This window comes from Dermacentor variabilis, chromosome 1 (genome assembly GCF_050947875.1).
Source record: "Dermacentor variabilis isolate Ectoservices chromosome 1, ASM5094787v1, whole genome shotgun sequence".
Lineage (NCBI taxonomy): Eukaryota > Metazoa > Arthropoda > Arachnida > Ixodida > Ixodidae > Dermacentor > Dermacentor variabilis.
Window position 1 is genome coordinate 91,145,874 of NC_134568.1, and position 27,240 is coordinate 91,173,113.

At 43.2% G+C, this 27,240-nt stretch overlaps 1 protein-coding gene across 1 annotated transcript in view; it reads left to right on the forward strand.

Moving 5' to 3' along the window:
- Positions 1-25,792, forward strand: part of dbo (Kelch-like protein diablo) — a 49,647-nt gene extending 23,855 nt beyond the window's left edge. The window contains exons 7-9 of the mRNA XM_075691146.1: positions 11,106-11,239; positions 18,511-18,719; positions 21,408-25,792. Coding sequence (XP_075547261.1) covers positions 11,106-11,239; positions 18,511-18,719; positions 21,408-21,599 — 535 coding nt within the window. The 3' untranslated portion in view covers positions 21,600-25,792. The remainder of the gene's footprint in view (positions 1-11,105; positions 11,240-18,510; positions 18,720-21,407) is intronic.
- The last annotated feature ends 1,448 nt before the right edge of the window (positions 25,793-27,240 follow it).

Below are 27,240 nucleotides of genomic sequence, written 5' to 3' on the forward strand. Positions count from 1 at the left end.
ACTGTTCCTTGGAAGAGGTAAGCATGTACACAGTGGCATAGCCAAAATTTTATTTGAAGAAGGAGGGAAGGGGGGTAGTTCTTCGCTGACTCCTCCCCCTACTTCACTCTCTCTCTCTCTCACACACACACACACGCACACACATGTATGCACATGCGCCCGGGTTGTACAGCACGCAAAGACTAACCCCTAACATTCCCCGGAAAAGGCATGCATTAACAATGAGCATGCACGTTTTTATGTTGCCAAAAGAACACTTTGCTTAACTTCTGTCAAAAGTTTTTCACCACTTGGGCATGGGCACTTGGGCAGCCACTTCGCATGAAGTTATACTATCATCCTTATGCTATCTTTGAAAATTATTAAAAAAAAGAGACTATAACATTTTGTTTACAAATTGATGCATTTATATAACATATGTTGATGGCCTAGTTGGTCCATGACTTGGAAAACAAACAGTGCTAAAAACAGGACCAGACTGAAACAAGACAGTGCACTGTCTTGTGTCTTCTTGTTTAGCCCCATTTTTAGCACTGTTTGTTTTTCAAAGCATTTCTATAAGCAGCAGCATTTACAAACATATAGTGAACAAAGTAACCCATCATCACCCACCTTTTGCGGATACATTCTATGTATCCGCGAGATGTATTTTTCAACCCCAATATCTTGTTCACAAATCAGCTGAACAGCGTACTCTTACAGTTGAACAGCTTTGTCTTTACCACTCCCAACCCCACTACTCGATCTAGTTTCAGTGGCAGCAAAGGCTCTTGAATGGCAACATTATACTGTTGAACCCACTTATGACAATATCCAAGTACCACGAAAATTCCATTTTTATGACTGGGTGGCACTAAAAAAATCAACATAGGGGGATGACAGAGCTGTTCTGAAAAAACTGTAATGGTGGGGAGGCCAGTGCTCCTCCCCACCACCTTCCTCTATCCGGCTGCTGATTGCGTTGACTCATTTGACTGCTTAACTCTGCTTCCTGCATGCTTGGATCGTGTGTAACAAGCCACTGCTGTCGGCGTTCAAGAATGGCACTGCTATAACAACTGCAAAGCTGGGTAACGGGTGGCAAGTGACATGTGAGTTTCACCGAGGCATCGCTTTGGTGACCACAAAAGGGGCCTTTTAAAAAATGTGATAAGGTTGCCATGGCAGCCTCTCAGCTTTAGAAATCCGGAAGAAACACTGGAGCAAGATCACCACAAGCATCTCGCCATTTACTTCTCACTAGCTTGCACGAGAAAATCGTATGTCCGTCAGCTTTGCTTGCTTTACACTAAGCTTGCCGACATCCTTCTCCAAGGCAACCAGATGATCCACATAGTGCAGAGGAAGGTCTCTCACCAAAACAAAGCCCTGGAAATACTGAATCATCTGCAGGGCCTCCTGCGAGGACAACATTGAGGCAGCCTGCCCTACCGCGTCATCACTGCCGTTGTTGCTGTCACTGTCACTATCTGATGCAAGCGCATTCGCGACGATTGCCTCATCGGTTAGAAGCACTTCGTTTACAAATCTATAGCAGTGCACTTTTTCACCGGCAACGTTGTACATTGCTGATGATCAGTGGGCGGATCGGCCATCTTCCGTTTCAGCGGCTAGTCAAACAAGGCTGAGAAACCACATGGCTAGAAGGCCAGTACCAACAAAGAGGAGCATAAGTGACTTGAACCGTTGGCAGAGGTGTGCAGAATAAGGGGCTCATGAGCAATCTGGGAGGAGTGCAGTTAGCGCGGTCCATTCGTGTTTCGGAGGGTGGTGCAGCGTAGAGCTATTGGCGCAGCCCATTAATGTTCGGAGGGGTGGAAGGGCGACAGGAGAGAGGCGCGTGAAGCTGGAGATGCGGAGAAGGCTGTTAGGGTGGCGGGTGATCATGCAGCAGCTCGAATTTCTCTTTTTTTCTTTTGAAGGATTTCACATTTCATTACCTTTCAGCACGGACACCCAGCAGGCAGACTTCATCGTTATAACCGATAATCCCGCATGTGGGCATTGTAGTAAGTGGGTTATTTCGCCATGGAAAACGTGCAAAATTTGACGGTGCAGCAGCTTCTCATTGTTATAACTGATATATTGTTAAAACTGTTATCGTTATAAGTTGGTTCAACTGTATTCCCTTTTGGCAACTACGGTAGGTGTGGGGTCGGGAACCGTGAGGATAACAAATTTTGCCAGAAATTCTAAAGCCTGTGAGCTCGCACTCCTTTCCCTTCAAAGACGACACTTAAAGAGAGGAATAGAGCCTGTGGGGAAGAGCTAGAATCTCCATTGGGATTGGCAGTATGTATGAAATAAACAAAATGAATAAAAAGCCAAACAGCCTGGCAAGGCAGCAAACTTAAATTTTTGCAAATGGTCTATAAAAATCTGCCATCTATCTGTTTTTTGTGAATGAAAGAAGGACTGGCATTTCCTTCAATCAGAACTTGACACAGAAAAAGCAACGACAAACAAAGGTTCTGGAAAGAAAGGCAAAAAGCAAAAAGAGACCTGTTGCAGCCCAGATAAATGTTGTTTTCCAACCAGATATTCTAGTGAGCAGTTTAGCCCCAGCTACATACCTTACATTATTTGGTAAAATAAGGGCTAGCAGCTCCGAGAGATTTGAAAGTGTTCTATCTGCTGACACCTGGCTGTTCTGAAGACTGCAGAGACGATTTGTTAGGATTGGCTCTCAGCAGCAAGGAGCACGTATTACAACGGGTTAGGTGAACCGCAGCTAAGCGACTAGCCATGTCCGTCTGGTGTCGAGCGATCAGGCAGTGATGAGGCACTCTTCTTATGTCTCCAATTTTTCACCACCTTCCTTAAAGGGACACTAAAGGTTACTATTAAGTGAACGTGGAGTGTTGAAATACCATCCCAGAAACCTCGAAACGCATGTTTCGTACCAAGGAGAGACTTATTTTAAGAGAAAATGCGTTCTGAAGCATCCGCGTACCTCCAGCGCAGTTCAAATCGCCCGCCCTCCGATCGAGGAGTACTGACATCATGGTCTCATAGTGACGTTGCGCCATCGGTGAGCAGAACGGCGTCCGCAGACGGCGCTACGGCTTTTCTGCGCAAAACGCAAACGCGCGGCCAGAAACAGAGCCAAGACAGAGCCGACAGCAGAGCGAAAGCGGGAGTATGGTGGCTAGCAGAAGGAGAAACGCGCGACCATAAGCTGGTACTTCATTCTGTGACGCAAACTTCGACGCTCGTCGCAATGGACCCTGACAACGACAGATTGGCTCGCGATGGTGGGCTCAACTTCAGCGATTTGAGCACTGACGAGCGCGACCTGCTGCTGAGGGCTCGCGCTGCCGGCGTCGTTGCGTACTACGACGGCGGCCTCGACACCGGCTCTCCGGAGCGGGAAAGCAACGAGGGCTTCCCACGACATCACATGGACGTGGCATTCTCACTGCTTGTTCGAAATGAACGTTTCGCGAGCCAGCAGAACCCGCACAGCACGACGCAATAACGAAACTACTGAAACTCAAAGCGTGCGCGGCGCAGAGTCGAGCGAAAACGAAGCCTTTCGAACACCCATACTACAGAAGGGTAACGTCAAAATGTTATTTTTTTCTTAGAATCGAATAGATGTAGACAAGTAGCATTTTCTTCCGTCTTATAATCGAATGAAATGATATTTTCAATACGAGTAGTTGAGTATTAGTAACACAAATTATGAGGAGTGCTTTTGTCATCGGGCTAGTACCGGAATGTCGCTGTGGGGTCTCAAATCGTGTCATGCATTTACCTCAATTTCTCGGTTACTAAAGCTCTGTTCGCGATTATATTGACGCCTTAGACGTTCTAGAACATTGCTCTACCACTTTAACTTGACTTTCTGGTAACCTTTAGTGTCCCTTTAAAACTCTTCTCCATCAGTCACTGTCTCACTCTTCAACATTCACTGGGTTGAAAGGCGCAGCGGCCCTTAAAGGGACACTAAAGGTTAATATTAAGTCAACGTGGACTGTTGAAATACTATCCCAGAAATCTCGAAACGCTTGTTTCATGCGAAGAAGAGGCTTATTTTAAGAGAAAATGTGTTCTGAAGTATCCGCATACCTCTAGCGCAGTTCAACTCGCCCGCCCTCCGATCGAGGAGTGGTGACGTCATGGTCTCATAGTGACGTTGCGCCGTCGGTGAGTAAAACGGCGCTCGCAGACGGCGTTACGGCTTTTCTGCGCAAAATGCAAATGCATGGCCAGAAACAGAGCCAAGACAAAGCCGACAGCAGCACGAAAGCGGAACTATGGTGGCTAGCGAAAGGGAAAGCGCGCGACGATAAGCTAGTTCTTTATTTTATGACGCCAACTTCGACGCTCGTTGCAATGGACGACCCTGACAATGACACACTGGCTCGCGATGATGGGCTCGACTTCAGCGATTTAAGCACTGATGAACGTGACCTGCTGCTGAGGGCTCGCGCTGCCGGCGTCGTTGCGTACTACAGTCGAACCCGAGTATATCGAACCCGTTTACATCGAATTATTCTATATATCGAACAATTTCTGGACACGATATAGTTACAATGAGTATATATCGCAAAAATTACGCTTACATCGAACAAAAATAGCAGTGACACCCGATATATCGAACGTCAAGCGGCGGAAATTGCCCCCTGAAGTTGGCTTTCCCTCGCGTGGACGAGAAAACTCGGCTGCGCGGCTCCATCCAACCGCTCTCCCTACGTGACCGCGCCCGACCGCGCTGCCTCGGACTAAAGCCCCTCCATACACATTTCCGCCGACCAGGTTAAGTACCGCCAACCTGCCCTCCTCCTCCGCGCTCCTCTCCCACTCACCCCCTTAGCTTCCGGTGTCAAGCGGAACTTACGTAGCTGCAGCTTCCTGTTCCGAGTGGAAGTGACGTTTTGTTCTTTAGCGTTGTTTACTTTCACGTCGCTGGAGAGGCTTTAATTGCACCAGCTGCGGTTGAAACTGTGAATGCGATTCCATCCAAGAACCACCGCCTATTGTAACCAGCGATCTGCTTGTGTTCGCTGCTTCGCGTCAACCTGCGACCGGTTGTGGCACGAGCGACAACGTACAGTGGAATGTAGTGCCTGGGCGCTTGGAGACCACTGCCGTTTTTTGTGCATTTGGAAAACACTGACCGCCAACTACTACTTCAGCGGAATACAACAGCTTGTCCCCTTTGCATTCTTCTTATGGCGACTGCCACAGCTCAACTAAGCACGCGCGGGCGTCTCACCATCGTCTAACAGCAGTCAAAGCGGAAATTCCCGCAGCGCAACTCCAGGAAGCGGAAACGCCGGAACCGGAAATTTTTAAACCGGAAATACCGGAACCGGATTTGGTGTGAGGAGAAAAGTCGGTGTACAACAAAGGTTGGCGCTACTTAAGAAAGCGGCGGTGGCGCGTGGATGCAGGGGCTTTACCTCGGACGAGCCGTCGGCACCCCCCCCCCCCCTGCAAAAAATGATCCTGGCCCGCCCACAGCGCTTGCTCAGACAGCCAATCAGATGCTCTTGTGCCCTCGTCATGCAAGATGGCGAGGGTGCGACTTGTCTCACTGTTTTTGTGTGCGCCTTGTAGGCCTTCTCCTGCAGTGTTGCCGTGATGAAGCGGAAGAATTTGCCTTTCGTCGTGAAGATCACAATCATAAATCGTGTCGAACGCGGTGAGAAGTCGGATGTCCCAGCGGAGCACAAGATTCCGAGGAGCACTCTCGGCACGATCTTGAAGAATAAGGGGGAGATTAGGGCTAAAGCGTCCAAACTCGCGACCCGGTACCCGTGGCGCCCGACCCGTACGCACGGCCGTGTACGAGTGGTTAATCTGAAATTGCTTCAGCCGTGCCGACTTCCGCGTGCTCGGTGATGACCGTAAATTCTGATGAATGCGACGAAGCCGTTGCCAGTGTTGCCGAAGTTTGGAGCGAACTGTCAGAATTTCCGGAAGCTGTTGACGAATCAATGGTGGATGAGTTAGTGAGCGCAAATGATGTGTCGCGACCACGGGAGAGCCCGAAAACGAAGACTACATTGCCAACATCGTACTGAGCACAAGTGAAAGTGGGCACAATGAGGAAAGCAACGACGGTCCTTGGCCCACATCCTCCGAAGGATTGGTGCGCTCGCACTAGTCCGGTGCTTCTGCGCGAATGCGGAAAGTTGCGGCCTCAGCTGCTCCGACTTCTTAATGTGGAAAAGTGCGTGCGTCGCAGGCAGCGAAATTGCCAAAGCAGAAGAAAATGCAGGACTATTTCTTGCGAAACTAAGCTAGTTTAATCAATAAAGTGATTTTATAAATGGTATGTGCTTTTATGACATCCAATTATTTAGCAGGCTTATATCGAATTATGCTCTATATTGAACTGATAGGCGTTTTTTTGCGAGTTCGATATAGCCGGGTTCGACTGTACTACGACAGCAACTGTATGTCATGGCTGTACATATTCGCACATTTGTAGCTTTTCCTTCATGAAAACCAAATGCCACACTCACCGCCCCGTCTTCTGCCCCATCTTCTGCCCTTAATATATTTTGCTGGGTGTAAATTGGCATTACTTCTGTGTTTCTTTTTGTTGTCCCATTTTTTTGTGCTGTTTTCATTCTTAACGTGTACGAACCAGCCCAATCGCAAGCGCTCCTCAAGTTTATTTACTCAATGAGAGTCAGAGACAAGGGAAAGAAGAAAAAAAAGGGAGGGGGGGAGGGGCTTATAGACGGGCAGGTCACAATATTTTCGGAATCCCTTTCTTCCATGCAGCGTGGTGTGGTCAACGGTATGGTTAAGTACCAGAAATGAGAAGCTCTTCGACATGAAGGTCAGGTAGAGCGTAGTAATGCCCGCAAGTTTCAAGCATGCGCTGATCCCCTCTTTCTTTGTCCTTGTAATTTTTAGAGCTGATCCCCATCAATAGTTATGGTTAACATGACCTGGAATGAGGTAGAGGCACGCTTTGGGTGGGGCCACAATGTTCTGCCTGTTGAAGCGTCGAGCAACACCTTTCTCCTACCTTTCTCTCCGAAAACGGCGCACTCCTTGTGCCCATTTGGTGCAAGGAGTGTGGTCCTAAACATAGAGGTCCTAAACATTAGATTCAGGGAAGGGGGTGTTCTACTGCCAAACACTTCTCTGTCCACACCTCAAATATGGTTGCAAGCAGCACATATTTTTGCAAGCAGAAACGTCGGGCTGAGCATTTCTTATCCACAGAGGATCTCATCAGTGGTGTACTTTGTGTGCATAACTGGTGACAGGCCACAGCAAGGGTTGGTTGTTCTCCAGAGAATGATAAAGTTGTCGTTCTTTAAAGAAAGAAAAATATGTGGCTGCTTCAGGCAGCTTTTTGCAAGTTTGTTAATTTTCTCTTTAATAAAGTTTTTCTCTCTCTCTGCTCCAAAATTGTATGTGCCCGTCATAGGTATACACTTCTCAGGGAGTGGCGACGCAGATGAGCATGTGTGTTCACTTCAAAAATGCCAAGACACTGGCCGTGAACAAAGCTAAGGCCCCCAAAATTTCTGGAATCTTGCTAAATAAAATGGCCCATCAGCTTGCGCCTCTTGAAACGGGCTCTCTTAATTGTCTGCTCGCCCTATTCTTGCCCCCTAGCCGGTGTGTTCCTTCCATGGTAGGTGAAATATCTGAGTAAATATCCCTAATATTCAATATTATAAATACTGTAATTATTGGAAATAGACCCTCTGTACTTTTTTGTTCTTACTTTGTGCTGTCTCCAATTCTGTTCCCTCATCATTGCACCATCCCCCCTTTCTGGCCAATGTTCAGATATCGGCCATCGCCAGTGCAGCCAGCACATTTCTCTTTCTACCAACAAGCAGCTTCTTCCAACAATTTCATCGCTCCACCTAGTGTTCTGCCATTCTCGACTGCGTTTCCCTTCTCTTAGTATCCATTCTGTAACCCTAATGGTCCAACGGTTATCTAACCGGCACATTGCATGACCTGCCCAGTTCCATTTTTTTCTCTTGATGTCAATTAGAATATCGTCTATACCCATTTGCTCTCTGATCCAAACCGCTCTCTTTCTGTCTCTTAATGTTATGCCTAGCATTCTTCGTTCCATCACTCTTTGCGCGGTCCTTAACTTGGTCTCAAGTTTCTTTGTCAATCTCCAAGTCCCATATGCCAATTCATATGCCTTTGTCAATCTCTGCCCCATATGTCAGCGCCAGTAAAATGCACTGATTGTGCACCTTCCTTTTTCAATGATAATGGTAAACTTCCAGTCGGGAGCTGACAATGTCTACCGTATGCGATCCAACCCATTTTTCTGTGAATTTCCTTCTCGTGATCGGGGTTCCCTGTGATTAGTTGACCAGGTAAATGAACTCCTTCATTGACTCTAGAGGCTGACTGGCGATCCTGAACGCTTGTTCCCTTGCCGATCTATTCATCATTATCTTTGTCGTCTGCATATTGATCTTCAACCCCACTCTCGCACTCTGTTAAGGTCCTCAATCATTTGTTGCAACTCGTCTGTAGTGTTGCCGAATAGAATAATGTCATCGGCAAACCAAAGGTTGCTGAGATATTCGCCATTGATCTTTACTCCTAAGCCTTCCAAGTTTAATAGCTTGAATACTTCTTCCAAGCAAGCAGTAAATTGCATTGGAGAGATGTGTCTCCCTGTCTTACCCCTTTTTTTATAGGTATCTTCCTGCTTTTCTTGTGTAGAATTAAGGCAGCTGTAGACCCTCTGTAGATATTTTCCAAGGTAGTTACGTAAGTGTTCTGTACTCCTTGATTATGTAATGCCGCTATGACTGTTGGTATCTCTACTGAATCAAATGCCTTTTCGTAATCTATGAAAGCCATATAGACAGGCTTATTGTACTCTGCAGATTTCTCGATAACCTGATTAATGACATGGATGTGATCCATTGTAGAGTATTCCTTCCTGAAGCCAGCCTGTTCCCTTGGTTGACTAAAGTCCAGTGTTGCCCTTATCCTATTGGAGATTATTTTGGTAAATATTTTATATAATGCTGGGGGTGAGCTAATGGGCCGATAATTTTTCAATTCTTTAACGTCTCCCTTTTTGTGGATTAGTATAATGTTTGCATTCTTCCAGTTTTCTGGGACCGTTGCAGTCGATAGACACTTCATGTAAAGAGCCGCCAGTTTTCCAAGCAATATGTCTCCTCCATCTTTGATTAAATCAACTGTTATTCCATCTTCTGCCGCTCTTCCTCATTTCATGTTTTGCAAGGCTCTTCTGACCTCATCGCTAGTTATAGGAAGAGTTTCTGTACCCTGTTCATTACTGTTTCTAATGGAGGTATCCTGACTCCTCTGAGTACTGTACAGGTCAGTATAGAATTCTTCCGCTTCTTTTACTCTATCTTTGAGATTGCTAATGATCTTAACCTGCTTATCTTTCAGTGCATACATCTTGGTTTGTCCAATGCCAAGTTTCTTTCTCACTGATTTCAGGCTGCATCCATTTTTTATGGCTTCTTCAGTCTTTCTCACGTTATAGTTTCGAATATCACTTATTTTCGCCTTGTTGATCAGTTTTGACAGTTCCACAAATTCTATCTTATCTTATGAGTCGGACACTTTCATTCTTTGCCGCTTCTTTATTAGGTCCTTTGTTACTTGGGAGAGCTTGCCTACTGGTTGCCTTGGTGCCTTGCCTCCCACTTCAATAGCTGCCTCTGAAGCCAGCGTAGTTACGGTTTCATTCATTAGCTCTATGTCATCATCATCTCTCTGTTCCAAGGCTGCATATTTGTTTGCAAGTACCAGCCTGAATTTGTCTGCTTTTACCCTTACTGCCTCTAGGTTGACCTGTTTTTTCTTGACCAATTTTGCTCTTTCTCTCTTCAAATTGAGGTAAATCCTAGCCCTCACTAACCCATGATCACTGCACTTTACCTTACCTATCACTTCTACATCCTGCACTATGCTGGGTTGAGCAGAAAGTATGAAGTCAATTTCATTTCATTCACTGTCTAAAAATGATGCACCTGCATACTTTTTATCTTCTCTTGCAATGTGGACAAACCAACTACTTTCTGTGGAAGATACTTCTCTCTTGAAAACCAATGAGGTCTACAGCACCAAAAAGCTACTCATTCAGACACAATCTACAAGCCTTGTAGTGTATATATCTGAGTCTATAACTGTGGACAAATGATAAATGTGTCCTGTATTGCACAAAAGAGAAAACTTTCGTGAAGAGCTGTGCTTATCTGTACAAGTATGGAAATTATTAACGTATTAGCATATCAGTATAACACTTGGCCCTACCAGCTCATCTCAGTACCTTCGTTGTATCTCTGCTTCTGATGTCCCAACTCTACCAAGCCAACCCACCATGCAGTGAAATGTCTTTGCAGCCCCTCTTATAGCCCGGCAAAACTTGGTGTGACTGTGCCGCGCATCTTTATTGAAACATTGCTAAATAATTCAGTGGGAAAACAAGTATTGAAAAAGAAAGTGTGTGGCAGTTCCTGGAATAACAAGTATATGATTTGTGCCACGTAATTGACTTTAAATATGGATCGTATGTGTTCTGGCATTGAATTTGTGACAAAGCTTATTGGACTTGTTGAATGACAGCCAGAAATACAGCGGCAGCAGCAATAGCTCAGCTGGATCGGCGAACTGGCCACGCGACACGCGATGGCAGCAGTGCTTCTTCTAGTGTGCCGTTCTTCTCCTGGCTCTGAGACACGCGATGGTGACGGAACTTTCTAGTGCATTCTTCTTCCTTACACATTATCTAAATGAAACGACAGCTAAGTGCATCATGCTGATGTATCTGATGCTATTCCGCATAAACTTGAGATGCATACTAGAATTGGAAGACTCTGTGAGTCATGTAATGAGAGGAAAAAGTGTATGGCAGTGTTATATTTAATGTGCTTTTTCTTTTTTTTAGAATTTCAAAGTGTAGAACCATATAGTATCATCATCAGTATGACGGTGCATGGTGGCGCAGAAAAGGCTGTCACATTTATTTCAGCTTGATGAGATTACAGCTTCAAGGCAATTTATTTGTTCTGTATATCGCTAGCATTGGCTGCCTTATTCATCGTCGCTTCATTGTTATACATGATGGCAAATTGTGCTGTGAAGACACTGCAATCCGATTACAGGTATGACCCACAGACAAATCGATGGGCCAAAGTGGCGCCTATGAGCACGAAGAGGCTTGGGGTGGCTGTGGCTGTGTTGGGCAGTTACCTTTATGCCATGGGTGGCTCAGATGGCACATCTCCACTCAACACGGGTAAGATATTGCAGTGTTACTTTATACCTAGTACTGTTCATTACACATTGGGCTTAAAAATGAGTTTGTGTGATGTGTTCTTATGATTGCATACTGTATACATGCCCATAAAACTACTTTTAATTCTGCGCTACTGGCACTTATAGAACATTCTATTGTTGACCCCATCTCTCATGCCTGAGTTGTACTCACCCTAATCACTTCACACAAATTTTCATTCCCCATCTTAGTTCCATAGTAAATTACATATTTTTTACACAATTTAACGAAGTAATTTTGTGACACGATCTTGATTTAACCAAGTTTTCAGCCATTTCAAGCATGTACTTCGAGCCTGTATGACTAGTAAATCTAGCAAAAAACAAATTGTCGGCTTACTGCATGAAAAATTTGAGCTGCAAAAACGTTGTGAAAGCATGCGCACCGCGACACGGTATAAAGGAAACACTGCTGGTGCCATTTGTTGCATTGGTAAACAACTGGCGGAGGCTGTGGTACGCGGGGCATCTCGGAGTGCTTGGAGAAATACAAGAGCTGATGATTCCTTCTGTGGAAGGGGAATGGGGACGGGGTGAGCACGTGGAAATGTGTTCAAACACATGCTGGGGGAGGGGCTCGCATTGTGACAGCGAGTTCGTAGTCATCGAGTGAGATATGTTCATGTTTGCCTGAGCACACGTGACACAAAATTGTGAACCTTACTTCGTGTAGTTGTCTTTGCTATTGCCATCAATGCTCGGCCTTTCACGAAACTTACTTCTTTTTTTCTCAGGACAAATATCCGTATCCTTTACACTTTTGTTTTTAATTTGTTGGTGCCATCTGATGATGGGTCTGCAGTCAGTCGGGGCATCGAAAAAAAAAAATTGTTTATGCCGCTGGCACAATGCAACACATACAAATCTCAGATGCCGTGAGCCATGCCAATGCATTGCTCTCAGTGCAATCTGCACCGCACACAACTTGCACTCATAACTGCGCTACTATGGCTCTAACTTGCAATTTGTTTGTAAGTGCTTACTGACGAGATACTATCCACCAAGAATGCTCTGGGAATTTGTGAATTTGTTTTTTTACTGCTGAAACTTTAAAACCTCGAATTAATGAAATTCACGATTTAACAAAGTTTCTCGCTGCAAGTACAACTTCATTACATCAAAGCTTGACTGTATTGCAAAATACAAGTTCTACTTGTCCAAGTCTTTTCCAAGTCACCAAGACTGAATCACACTCATCAGCTAATATCTGTATTTCAGTGCATGGAGCTGAATTCAGAGGCTCATGCATATTACTTTGCTCATAATCTTGTTTCTTGATTCTTGATAATAAATTTTCCAAGCAATACTTTTGCATGTGTGCTGACGAAAACACCTATTCTTTAAGAACAGGTTTCTTTTATATATACATTTTGGGTGTATATGAATGGTAAATCATACATATAAGAAATCCTCAAATTGGGGCATTATGCTCAACACAGAAATAGGCTCTAGACCTAGTTACTATCCACTAGCTACATTGGCCGGAAGTGCACAATAACTGACAAAATTAGAAGCTAGTACACTTCCAGTTGCTGGAGAAAAAAAAAAGAGCAGCTAACCATTGCTGCACAATGAGTAATAATGTGACTCCTGAAAAATCCCCACCATGATTGTGTGAGAGCTGAGTGCAGACCCTTGTCTTCAAGATGCACTTGAAAAGGTGATGATGATGAAAAACTTTATTTATCCCTCTTTAAAGAGAAGGGAGCAATGGAATAGAGGGTGGGGGGAGGAACTACTTGAAGTAGGCCTCCTTTATCCTCTCAGCCCACTCCAGGATGGCCTCCTGAAGATCGGGCCTGCAGCTGCGCATGGCAGCCTCCCACTGCTCCTCACTAGATACTAATTACTTGAGGAAAGGGGGAAGGGGGTGCTTAGGGCACCCCCACATGATGTGGTTTAAGTCTGTTTTGGGAGAGACACAGAATTTACAAGAGAGAGAAAGGTAAATGGCGGGATGAACGCGGTGGAGGAGGTAAGGGGACGGAAAGGTGCGAGTCTGCAGCTGTCACCACAAAACTTCACACCTACACGGGGATTTGCCCATGAGTGGCGGAAAGGTTAAACGGTCTAATCGGTAGTGCGTGCAGATGTCGTGGTAGGTGATAAGTCAATCCCGCGCTGTAAACGGCACCTCCTCCGTGGCGAGGTCAGGCACATCTGATGCCTGAACCCAGACTGTAAATCCTCATTTCCGGCAAGGCCCGCACGCGCGGGAGTCCAGATTAATGCCACAGTTTGATGGAAAGGATGGGCCAAGAGGAGAGAAATGGCTGGCTTAGAGACCCTACCCGCTCCGAAGTTATGTATGGCTGCTTTGGAGTCGCTAACGATAACTGATGAATTTGGTATTGTGAGGGCCAGGGCTATGGCTGCTTCCTCCGCCTCCTCCGAGGAAGAGCCAGGAATGGAGGCGGCCGCAGCGACCTGGCCGTGAGAGTTAATGACTGATATTGCGTAATTTCTGTTCCCATATTCGGCGGCATCAAAATAGAGAGGTGGAGAATTGTTTTTGGAGAGCCTTTGCTCGCTGCCTCCTTCGCTGTTTGTGGTGCACAGGGTGCATGTTTTTAGGAAGTGTGGGGATGCAGAGGTTTTCGTGTATGTGATGTGGAATGGTGTATTTAGTCTTGACGATGGGTGCCGGAGTGATAGAAAGAGTTTGTAGAATGTGGCAACCTGTTGCGGTGTTAGAAAGTCTGCTATATTGGGATGTGAGGTGGGCTTCTGTGAGTTCAGTAAGTGTGTTGAAAGTTCCAGTAAGCATTAGCCTTTCAGTGGAGGTACGTATGGGGACCCCCAGAGCGAATTTATATATTTTGCATAAAAGAGTGTCGATCTCATCTGATTCTGATTTAAGGAAATGTAGATATGGTGTTGCGAATGTAATCCTACTGATAACGAAGGCCTGGATCAAGCGGAGAAGTTCGGCCTCCTTTGGTCCGCCATGTTTATTGGAGACTCGCCCTAGAAGGCGCAGGGTGTGATCGACTGTGGTGTGGAGTGTATGTAGGGTATATGTGTTGAGCCGGTTGCTTTGAATGTGTAACCCGAGCACCCGGAGCCTGTCCACTCTAGTAACGGGGATGTGGTTTAGGATGACCTGTATACTAGACATGTGTTTTCCGGCCCCCCGGTGGGATGGCAGAAGAAGTAGCTCGGATTTTTTAGGGGAGCATGTGAGATTCATAGCCCCGGCATGAGCCACGACGGCGTCTGCTGCGGCCTGTAGTGTCTTGAATCTCTCCATCGGAGCCACCAGTTGTCCAAAGAGTGATGTCATTGGCGTAGAGTGAAAACTTGAGATCGGGAATAGACCGTAACCTCTTGTTAGCTTGCAGAGGATCTGGGCATGCACTAGTTGCCACGGCATGAGCTACAGTGGACTCTCTTTAAGGAACCTCAAGGGACCGGGGAAATTGGTTCCATTTATCAGGAGTTTCATTTACTGAGAGACAAAGCTGAATAGAATTACATTAATACAAAGCCAACCGACCATGAGGATGGTGTTCCGTTTAAGAGGCAGTTTCGTTTAAGCGATTTTCGTTCATCGAGATTCCACTGCACACAGTTAAAATGCAAGAGCAGGGGAATTCGTTCATAAGTAGGTTGCAGGTAAAGCAGGGTAGTCTGTGGCCATTGCTTTAATGAGGCAATAGCATGTCCGTATTAACGATTCTATTTTGCCTGAAATGAAAAACTGAGTTACCGTAAGATTTCTTGTCATTCATTTATTTATTAAAAAGAAATTGTAAAGGCATGAAGACATCTTCAGATAAGATTGAACAAGCTGTACAGGTAACCATCTTCAATTCTGATAAAGTTTACAGCTGTTGCATATTTTGAACCTTGGAACACGAAACTGAACTTGGCCTTACAAAAAAAATTTTTTTTTGCTCGCCTACAAGAAAATCTAGCGCCTGTTGATGCCAGAGGCCCTCTTCAGCAAATTAAGCAATTTTTCCATTTTCTATACAGTCTCTGAGCGCTATCTTTTTTTCCAATCAAAACAGGAGTAATGTGGAATTTAAATGGTTATTATATGTTTATGGATACAATTTCCCAGAAAGAATTTCCCACAAATAGACCACACTGCATATGATAGCATTAATTTAGAACTTCATTTCTTCAGGGGTTTTCAAGCAAGAAACCATAATGCTTCCAGGTCAGTTTTCATGACCATGGTAAGATGTCCTTCTATTTGAAAGTTCCACTTAGACCTAAGTAGGTTAGTGAATATGTCAGATTTTGAAAGCCATTTTCCCTCAAAAAAGGGCACCTTTAATTTTCTTATACATTGTGAAAATGAAAAGTTTATTATTACCACAGGGATCTTGCACAGATCAGGTCAGATGAAGGTCCACCCAAAACAGATATACAATCAGTTGCTCAGGGAAATACCAAGCATGGAAATGTCACCAGTTTAATTTACTCTGACTAATAAGCTATCAAGTATTATACATTACAAGGTGTGCAAATGGTTATGCACCACGCTAGGGTACCATTAGAGGCAGTCCATTCAGATGGGTCAGTATCACCATCTCATTACAAATATTCTACTTGGGTTTTTGTGTAGCATGTACACAGAGTGAGTTGCGAACTTCAAAAGAAGCATTTGTTTTCACCCAGACAGCGGCACTGATGCCTACTGAGCAACTGAAGAAAATCTATGCAGAGAACTTAAGTTTGAGGACAGTGACTCAATTTCCATCAGAACTTAAGAAAGTGCTAAAAATAATCTCCGCTTTCTTTGAATACAATTTGAAACCACCCATGATTGGAGCATGTGAAGAAAAGTTGACGAAGTTTGGATTTTTCATATTAGCAATGACGACTCTACCAAATTTTTTCTCCGGCATTAAAGGAAGGTGATTTATTAAAGAAAAGTACGAGTGGCTCTCTGGGGCACCTTCGAAATTACACCTTTGAGTGGAATTTAAATATAGAAAGATCTTTGCCAGAGCCATGAAAGTCGGACTGAATATGGTATAGACACGTAAATAAATTTCCACCCAAATTTCATTATTCACACTTTAAAGCTGCTTGAGAAATAAATTCCTAAATTAATGTTACTATGTGTCATGCGGTATATTTACAATTTTCCTTTTATAATTGCATTTGTAGATTGTTAAATAAAGATGATTGCAGATTCCACACTGAGACCATGTACCTAGTTCTCTTTTAATGTAAAGGCCCGAAATTGAGAAATCATAAAAACTTGCTGAAGAATACCTTTGGTAGCATGTTTACTTAATAAGTAAATAAATTCTTTTCCTTTACATTAAGTTCAGAATTGTGTTTGTGGGTTCAGTGTATGCAATATGCATTAATTTTGTCAAAATTTAAAATGGCGACTGAGACCATGTGTTTGATGTTATCCAGAAATGTTCATGGTTTTCCTTTTTTTTTTTTTATGGACCAGCCACAGCTCACATTTTTTACTCATCAGCCATGGCTATAAGAGTGGTTCATTGCACAAAGTTTGAAAAGAACACGTGTCCTGGCCACGTTCACCAGTGAAGCCCACTAGATAACTCCGCACCGTGAGCACAAGTTTGTGTGTTGCACATGAACCATCATAGTGCTGGCAATACAGGACTGTGAAATTTATTAGGGTAAATTGAGAGCACATACAGGCATCAGTGAGCTCCTATAAAGCTGAATGGAATTTGACACTTAATAGCAATTTTGTGTTAAAGGGCCCCTCACCGGGCCATGCAGCAAACTTCGGTTATATACTGGAAGTTATTACGTGTCTTCTAGAGAGCGTTCTACCGCAAAAATTTTTCAAATCGGCTTATTAATAGCCGAGATAGAAATATTTCAGTGCCGCAAACCCATGATTTCATCAGGCAAGCTACACCGCAAGCCTAGACGCTCTCTCCGCTTGCCCCGGCTAGCCTCCGCAATCGAAATTCCTTCCCTACATTCACCCATACCGGAGCCCGAGGATCACGTGGCTTATACATCACAAGCCCCACCTTCAGTTTTTTTTTTTTTTTTTTTTTTTTCTCCTCGCTTTTTTGCAGCACGGCGCACTTCCGCTGATGGCGTCGCATGCGAGCTGTTGTGATTGTCTTGTTTCCTGCAGCGCACAATTTTGCGTGCTGTGCATGAGAGCACCTAACTAACGGTATAAGTCAATGCTACACGAATACTGAGGCAGACGCAAGCGGATCACAGAGCATAATCGTGCGCTGGTACACGGTAGAAAATGACATAGTTTTGGTGCCTGCGCGCATGACTGCACGATACGGGAACAAGCAGACAAAACGGAAGTACATCTATCTTGCTGCAGTGCAAAGTAAAAAAGATACACGCAGACATTCGGTTTGTGTGTTTTATTATTTCTCTAAGCTTTAATTTATCTATTCAAGCAGCATATTGCACAAATAACAGATGTTTTCTTGAATAATTCTCGGAGTGATGTGTCACCATGAAGGACGTCACAGCACAGACACATGTACATAGGCGCACTAGCAGGTGTACATCACCCTCCGGCTTGGAGCGTGGCGACCGTGAGGAGAAGGGCAAATGGCATCCAGTTTAAAATTTCAGATCTTTCCGCGGCACGTAGCGATGTAATACTTTGCACACACGATCGTTATTGCACATTGTATGCTCTGCACTTGTCAGCTCAAAATGGCCAGACCTGGCGAGGGGCCCTTTAAAGCTGGGAGCTAGTAAACTTGCCTTTAAACAATGAAATTTAGTTGTGCAGGCTTCTGTTTACGATTTTATCATAATATGCTCGATTTCTATAGGTTGCGATTGTTGTATTGATGCCAGTAATTTGACGATTTTTCATTCGCAGCCTGTTTAGGGCAAAACTGGTTTCAACAGTCACCGAGTGACTGTTAAAACCAGTTTCAGTCACCGAGTGATTTTTCAGAGCCTCACTTTTGGGACCCGTTCAATTATACGGACCTACTCGCAGCAGCACCCCAGTAAAACAGCAGGTGTTTTGGCTGCCAGTGCATGAATATTTCATGAGTAGACATCATAGACATTTCTGTTTTTCTGTGGTGCAGCTAATTTCTTTTCTAATAAACAATGTATGTCTTATCAAGAAAACAATTTTAAGTACTTCTCAGCAAATTTTATTATTTTTTGGCTTTGCCAGTGGTATTTTTTAAATATTAAGGTTTGCAGGTCTGCTACTGCTATGTCAGTAGAAAGCCAGTAATGTTTCTCTGCATTTTTCTATTTTGGATTTTGCCCTTTCTTTTTCAGTGGAGCGATATGACCCACGAACCAACCGCTGGAGTTCTGTGGCATCCATGGGCACTAGGCGCAAGCATCTGGGCTCAGCTGTTTACAGCAACATGATCTATGCTGTTGGAGGTCGTGATGACACTACAGAGCTCAGCAGCGCAGAACGCTACAATCCACAGTTAAACCAGTGGCAACCAATAGTGGCCATGACTTCACGGCGCTCTGGGGTCAGTAATTTCAGATGTTGGTTGAGATTAGTTTGGCTGTATACAGCAGTGTGTAGACCATGTTTCTGCTAGCTTATGCACTGACTATGGCGCTACTACCTGAAGTCATTGTATGATAGGTCACATAATGATAAGGGAACGCCTTCCAACATGTTATCTGTCAAACGTGTTGCTGCAAGTACAGTGACCTGTAGCGAGAAGAGACATTCACACACTAGCGTTGCTAAGATGAATATACTCTATTGGATCACAAGAATGACTTCAGTTTTTATGGTGTATCAGGAGATTTGCTTAAATAAATTATCCAATCAAATAATTTTTGGGAAGGGTTGGGGAAATGTGTTAATGTGTTTTTTGAGCTAGATTAGTTAGATTACCTATCAGATGGTCAGTTCTCGTAGCGTGCTCCTTGCTCTTGATGTAAGGTGTTAAATGTTTTATACATTGGAATATTTTTATAGGCATATGCTTGCAAAAAAATTACGGCGTTTGTATCTTCAGCCACCTCTCTCGCTCATTTAGAAGTTTACTGTGCTCTAAGAAAAATTGTTTTCACCGAGCACCCATCATGTGCTCAGCATGGCAATCGAACAGATTTATCAAAAAGGTTTATTGCAGCTGCACTGTGCTGCAGACAGCAAGCTTAGCAGACGACTCTTGTGCAGAGAGTGTGTGCCAATTTTAAACATTCAAATTCTCATGGCAGCGCTACCCATACCGTCAAAAAAAAAAAAAATTGCTGGACAACTTTCTGTGTTTAGGTAAGGCTATGGGAACGAAGGCTCTGCACTTGTGTTAGAGCACCAAGTAGTCAGTATCTGCCTGATGTCACTTTTAGTTTTGGTTTCTCCGCGTCACTGTGGCCCAATATTAAAGCTTTTCTGAGATTTTCCATGCCAAAACCACAATATTATTGTGAAGCATGTCATAGTAGGGTTTTTTAATGTGCACCTAAATCTAAGCTCACAAGTGTTTGCAATTCGTCCTCATTGATACGTGGCTGCCGCGGCCATGCTCAAACCCCTGACCTCAGCAGCACGACACCATAGCCACTAAGTTACCCCGGTGGGCATCAAAGCTTCTGGCAAAACTTCTGCAATAGTTTCATTTGTTTCATATTTTACCCAGCAAAATAAAATTAAAGACAAAGTGTGGTGTACTACATAATGCTATTACATGTGTTTTCATAGCGACAAGTGTCACTAGGTTTAGTGACATTGGATGTTGCAATGTGTTCTTCAAAAGTGGCTTATCACTCAAAAGTTCATGGTATAGGCTGGATGGAAGAGAGCAAAGGCCTGTTGTCCCATTAATTTGTTGTGAGTGTAATGCACACCCAGAGAGCAATGGCAAAATCATGGTTAGGCAGGAGGAAGTGATACTGCCATACTCATCGAGATTCTCATTTTTGGATGGATGCGCAAGTTATTTTAGCATCATTGTATTTTCATCAAAAACAAACGTGAACACTAGCATATAATTTTTAAACAAATACAAGTACTGTATTTTCGCGATTCTAAGCACCCCCCCTCAATTTTCGCGAAAAAATTGGGAAAAAAGTTTGCATGCGAATCTAAGCACCCCCCTATTTGTTAGGAAGCGCGCGTAGCCAAGGCCGACAAGTGCGCTTGCTCACTCTTGTCATCGAGCCGGAGCTGTCGGAGTCCCGAGGTGGCACGGCGTCCGCGGCGCGAGTACGCTGTACAGCTGGACTGTACGGCTGTACGGCGAAAGCTGCAGAAAACGTACCCATCAACCATCGCAAAGTGGATTTCGTCCACTTGGAAGCGGGTCCAAGTGGACGTTGGAGTCAAATCATTTAAGAACTGCTCGATCACAAACCACTTCAACGGAACGGAAGATGACCTGCTATGGGAATACCGAGAGCGGCGGTTCAAGCGGTGCGACGAACTCGAGTGGCAGTGATAGTAACTGAGCATCCGACACAAGCAGTGGGTTCACTGTGTGCACCGATTTTTCTTTTGAATGTTTGCAAAATAAAATGTTATTTCTCGCACCTGTCTCGCCGTGATGTCGCAGCGAAAAGAGGGAGGGGGGGGTCATCCTAGATTTTTCAAATGTAAGCACCCCCCCTCACTTTGGGCATCGCGATCGTGAAAAAAAGGGGGGTGCTTAGAATCGAGTAAATACGGTATATTAAATGACATTTTATATTTATTACCTTAAGAGCTGCAATCAAACTCGGGACTGTATTCAACAGCTGTTTCACACGTGTGCTTCGGTTCTATAGCTTAGCCTGCATAGTTGCAGAAGGTTGTTTGTGAGGATAAACTTTATTGTACCAAGAGCCCCACAATCCCATGATCCCTGTCATAAATTGCATGAGTGCATGCAGATTAGCACTTTCTACCACTTGTGGAATGCTAGAGGCATCCTCAAAACTGTGATGTTTTCAAATCGGCTGAAATACTGTGTTGGATGGAAAGACCGTGATAGTGGCACCCACCCTAGCACTTTCTCAGCCTGTGCACTTTGATACATTGCGAGATCTTACAAGATGTGCCTCTCTGCATTTACTTTTATGGACAGCCTCTTGTTTATGGCAACACTAAGTGTTTTGTTCACAGTTCTGGTACTGACTTCTGTGCACTACTGTTATTGTTCAGGGACTCTAGGAGCCGTAAAAACTATACAGTCTCTACACCATGGAATGTGGTACTTTTACAGGTTGGACTGGCAGTAGTGAATGGACTTCTTTACGCTGTCGGTGGATTCGATGGCACCACATACCTGAAGACAATTGAGGTGTATGACCCTGAACAGAACCAGTGGAAACTCTGCGGAAGTATGAACTACAGGCGTCTTGGAGGTGGAGTCGGTGTTGTAAGACTTCCACAGCATGAGGCGCACTACTGGTGAAACCAAATCTTTGGAGGTGCCCAAAAACCATTGTGTGGGCCTGTGCATTCAGAGACTTTGAATAGGTTGAAAGATTCTGACTTTAATACTAGGCACCTTGGTGATTTTAAATTGCATGCCAACAGTTGAAGTTAGCTACAAGGCTCAACCAAACATTGACTGGCCACTTGTGCTGTGTACTACTATGTGGTCATGTTTCATAGGTACTGACAGGCATTGATGCATGCTCTCTTGAGTTGCTAAAAAGTAGTTTTTTTGTGCCACACCTGCATATGTTTTTTAGTATTGTATATTTTTAAACTAATTGTGTATTTAAGACTACAGACCATTTAAGTATTTTTTTTCCTGTTTTAGCTCTCAGGGAGCTGTATTTTTGCAGTTGTGTTTTAAAGCAGTTGCACCTGCTTTAGCACTAATGGCTAGGCCTGCACAATTATTGCCATGAATGACTGTATGGCATGACAAGCAGTTTTTAATACTCGCTACTGCAATGCTGTTGGTGCCTATGAAGTGAGGATTCAAAAACAGTGTACAATGTGTATGAATGTTTTTAAAGTACATGGAAATGTTTTTAAACTTCCTCACTATGCACAACCTACTCTACTCTACAGACAATGACAAATGCAGTCTCCTCAATTTTGGTGTACTTTCTGCACTAGTAGAGACACTGCAGCACTAACTATCCATATTTGGCATTTTGGAGAGCTAGTTCTGTACAAAATAGCTGAACAATAAGCCACTTGTTTTAGCGTCTGTTGCATAAACATTAAGAATGAGTAGCAAAGAAATTATTTTAGTGGTTGACCATTTTGGACATTCATATTAGCTATGATGTAAAACTGTGTGAAGCCCAGTGGCATTGCACAGACCTGTGAAGCTGCTATGTCGGTCTAGAACCAGAGATATTACTTGCTCACTGATGTTCGATTTTTTTAGCTGCAGCAAATTTCAACAGTATTTTACCATCCATATATGTTTTTGGGTTTACTCAGCTCTTTCGTTACCCCACCTATTCGAATCTATGACCAGTGATTGATGATTTCGTCCACTAATTTCAGCGTGTTGAAATAGTTTCTGAGATACATAGCAATATTCATTAAGTAGTCTAGGAAAAGGGCTTTAAGAATGTTGGATTTTTTGTTTTTGTGGTAGAACTGTGATTTTTGGCACAGCTTTTAGAGCTGTTTGGCAAAATTTTGCCCTTTGCCACTTCCAAAAAAAAAAAATGCATGCAGGTTTTGATTATGGTCTTCCAGTGTTGAAATTTTAGTGATCAGAGCATCAGCAGATCAAGCAGCAAGTCTTGGAATGACAATACATAGTCAGATTAACGATCTCACATTGCTGAAGGGCAATAATTCGAAGTAAATGTCAGCAGCTGTCTGCCAGTAAGTTTAGGTTTCGAACCGAACTGGTTTATTCCTCTCGAGCACATTTTGAAAGGTCTGCCACACGTCCTACATGCAGAACTGGGCATTTTCTTGATGGTTAGTATATCTGCAGTTTCAGAAAGCCCCAACTTCAGCTAGTTGTTCTGAGTTGAGCTCCTGCTAAGCCCCAACAGAGAAGATTTATGATGACCTTTCTGCTCTAAAACCAGTACCAGATCATCAATACTAACCCAGGAAGGTGTACAAGTGGCAGTAATGTAAGATCTACTGTCTGGAGCAAAGTCTATCATAAAACAAATGTTTACAATCAGAAATGCAGTCTACCTTTAACCTACAAAGTAGAGGAACTGCTTCACCGCATGGCACGGCCACGGAAAAGACTAACCTTTTTGTGTTTCGTACTGAAAGAACAGTTCTGTGCAGACTCTTTTGTGAAAAGTGTTCTTTTTATCCATTTATCTGTGAAATGTATTTACTCTGAATTTCTTTTTACATGTTTTTTTTATAGATATGTCGATATTTATATTTTTTTTTTTTTCAAACAGCCATAAGAATGTCGGATTCTCACATGTTTATCTATTTATTATTTTTCCTTGCAACTTATGTATTTGGAAACTCCAATTAGCTTTCTACAGGTTATAATGCTGCATTATATGCAAAAACATTGTCTGTAGTGATAAACTATAAAATTGCTGTTTCATAGAACCCTAAAAAATTGTTTTTATGCAGTAACAGAAAAATTCAAAAACTGTGGCACTCTCATTCTTGATGTTGCCTATGAATGTGACATACAAAACTGCTGCTTCCGAACCTTTATTGAACACTTTGTCAAACAGTGTAACATGTGCCTCCCACTTTTCAGGTCAGCTTCACTGTGCTGTCACTGTAAAATGTAATTGCTATTAAGCTTGCAAATTTTTCTCTTTTCACAGTGCTTGAAGGAAGCATATGCTGCTTTTCCTCCAAGCACTTCTCAAGCTCTAGTTGAGATAAAAAACAGTCTTACTGAAATACTTTTTTCTTGCATTACAGCATGTACAGGAAAAACCAGGTACATTTTCTTTTCCTTATACACTCAATGAAAATATGGCCAGGTATACTTTCGCTTCCAAATATAAGAAGTAGCTCACACATGTAGAAGCACTAGAGTTTTTCTTCAGTGTGCCAGAAAATTGCAATGGTAACACATTCTTGAGTATTGCCGAGAGCTCTGAACTGCTGCCAGACAAGCCGCTTGATAATGGAGAAATGGCAGACAAACCTCCCTGTTTGAGCAACTAGTGCTAGAGAAACATGCTTCTTGTACATGGACTATGGTAAATAGTGATCTGCATGTTTAATTTCAAAAAATATTTTGTGCTTACCCTCAGTTTGCTCTCGATTTTGCTACAAAATAGCATTTTTTTATCGGAATTGTTTGATGTAACACTTGGCATCACTGCTTGGTTGGTTCGTCTGGAAAAAAATGAACACCACTGTCATATGAGCATAAGAGAGCTGCTGCATGAATTGGACTAACGTCACCACCTCTCAGCAACTTAAAAAAAAAAAAGCGTGTGGATAATTAGTGTGGTAGGGCAACTTTGCGAGGTCACGGTTGATGTGAAAATTTAGTTTCATCTTGCCTTGGTCGAGATCACAAAATGGTTTCGCATTATTGAAACATGAAGCACCCAAGCCCATGAAGTTTTCCCGTTTTCTTTAGTTGCCAACAGGCAGCGAGACCAGTCCATGTCCATGCAGCAACTCGCTTATGCTCCTATGTCATTGTTTTTTTAATGAATAAGCCAAGCAGCAATGACAAGTGTTGTATTAAATGATGTGGACTGAAAAATGTGATCTTGTAGTGAAATTTGGAAATAGACAAAGCCTTCTACTCCCCCAGTAACTGTCATTGCAATGTGCATAAAGTGCAGAAACTGTGTTTATTCTAAACTGTTGGTGTAAAAAATTGTGTGTATGCAAAGTACTGTATTTATGCCTCCCTTATTTGTGACAAAAAGCCATGTAAGCTGGGACGCCAAAGTTCTGGGAATCCCTTCACATTTGTTGCCGGTGGTGAACACAGCTGCAGACATTATGGCTGCTGTTTGTATTGAAATACAACTGTTTCACTTGGAAAGTGAGAGCCACAGACTGTGGAGCATCTCTCTTCTTTGTGCTATGACCAAGCAAGTGGTGTGTTGTATGCTTGAACTTTTTTTTTATTAACTGTTGCAACCAAATGTATGGGGTGGTGGGCTGCAAATGAATGTGATGCTTTCTCGCTGAGCTCTGTTAAGCTGGCCTGTAGTGTACATAATTGCCTGTGGTTCTGTGTAAACTTCGGGAAGTTGGGCAAATGCTGTATACCACTGCATTCACATTTTGAAGTTGCTCACTGCAAGGCTGCCAAGTTTTGTGCCTCTTGCTCCCCATCCTGCATGCTTTTCTTGCCATCACTTGTTGCACTTACTTAGGTGCCATTATTGGCTTTTATTTGAGGAACTTGTGCAAAAAATGCACCAAAGCACTACAAATGCTTTCTCACTGTAAAGAAAAATTGTTAACGTGTGCATGCTTCATGAAGCCTTAGCTGCTCACAACAGAGAAGGCTTTACAGTACTGCTGCACTAATCCATTTGATTCATGCATGCCACATAATGTATGTGTCGTGCTCACATACATTATGACATGAACTAGTGTGGCCATGTAGACCATTTGAGGAGATTACTATAGAGCTAATCTCTTTTCATCAGAGAACATTAGCATTTTACTAGTGTTCTTATCGGCTCATGCAATTAAACATGTTTCACACAATGAGTCTTTGTTTATTACTCTTTTGGATTGTTTGAATATGGCTTTGGCAAGGTTTGTCATCCATCTGCCCATAGCAGATGACGAAGTTTCGAATGTTTCTTCATTTTCTCTCTCTAGACAAGCTGCAAAAAGAATGAACGTTCTGCTGCCACATGCATTCTCGTGAAGTAAACCCAGTCAAGGAATTTCAACATAACTTTCAGCAACAATGTGGCAGCACTAGCTTTACCATTGTTTCTGGTTAATACAACATGTATCACATTATTTGTTCTGGTTCATTGTTCTTTGCAAGGATCATTTGGCAAGGGCCATTTGCAGCTTAAGTGCAGTGTGTGGGCGAAGCAGTTAACTTGAAGAAAAGAAACTGCTTCAGTTTTTTTTTTGTAGCTTTATTGCTGGTAACCACAAAAAAAGTATAGAAAGTGAAACATGGTTTGCACAATGATATAAGTGTTCACAAAAACTCTTATTACCATGTCTCCTTACATTGTGGCGCAATATTCTGCACAATATCGTGGCCCCTGTAGTGCAGAATTCCATCAACATGCATAGCAATCTAATAATTCAAACAAACATGCAAATTTCATAGCTCCAGTGTAATGCTATGGAGAGAAGCCCATCTTTGCCACATGCCAACCCCATTAGCATGTTAAGCAAATTAAAGGAAAATAAGCAAAACTTTCTTCAACAGGCTGGGAAAAAAGAATTCACTTGTAATTATACCTACATAAAGTGAATTTCCTTCTTTAGCTGAACTTGTGCTATTTTCATGTTCACACATGTGCTTCAGATGGATTATAGCATTGGGTACATTCACGACAAAGTACTTTTTTTTTTTTTTTTACAGATCTGGCAAGATACAGTGAAACATTACTACTATGAACACCAGATTAACAAACTTTTCAGAAATGCCCTGCTGACTGCTTACAGTTTGAATGTAAAATTATTTCAGTACCATGAACTTCAAAATAACTTTTCAGAATTACTATCGCTATTCAGTTTCCGTGTCATGTTAACACCACCTCAGTACTATGAATTAATACTGAAATCTGGGTATTCTTAGATCTCCATGTATCCTTCACGGCAGCTGGAACAGCAGGCTATCGGACAAGGTGCAGGAAGCGGACACCGTGGCACATGAGACAGCGCCACAGGAGAAAAATGCGGGAAGGGATTTTTTTTCTATTGCTGAGGCAACAGTTGCCGTTTCCATGGCAAGGAATGTGAAGAAGAAATAAGAAACATTGCGCTTTGAAGGGAATCGATCATCTTTGTCTATGTTTTTCTCTGCATCTCTTTCACACGTACGACTCTTACTATTCGGTGGCGCATGGTGGCAGAATCTATGGAAAACAGCACAAGCCAAAAGCAACATTTTCATATATAGCTGGTACAGTGACAACTGATGGTTTGATGGGTAGAACAGTTAATTTTGGGGCTTCCACTATAAC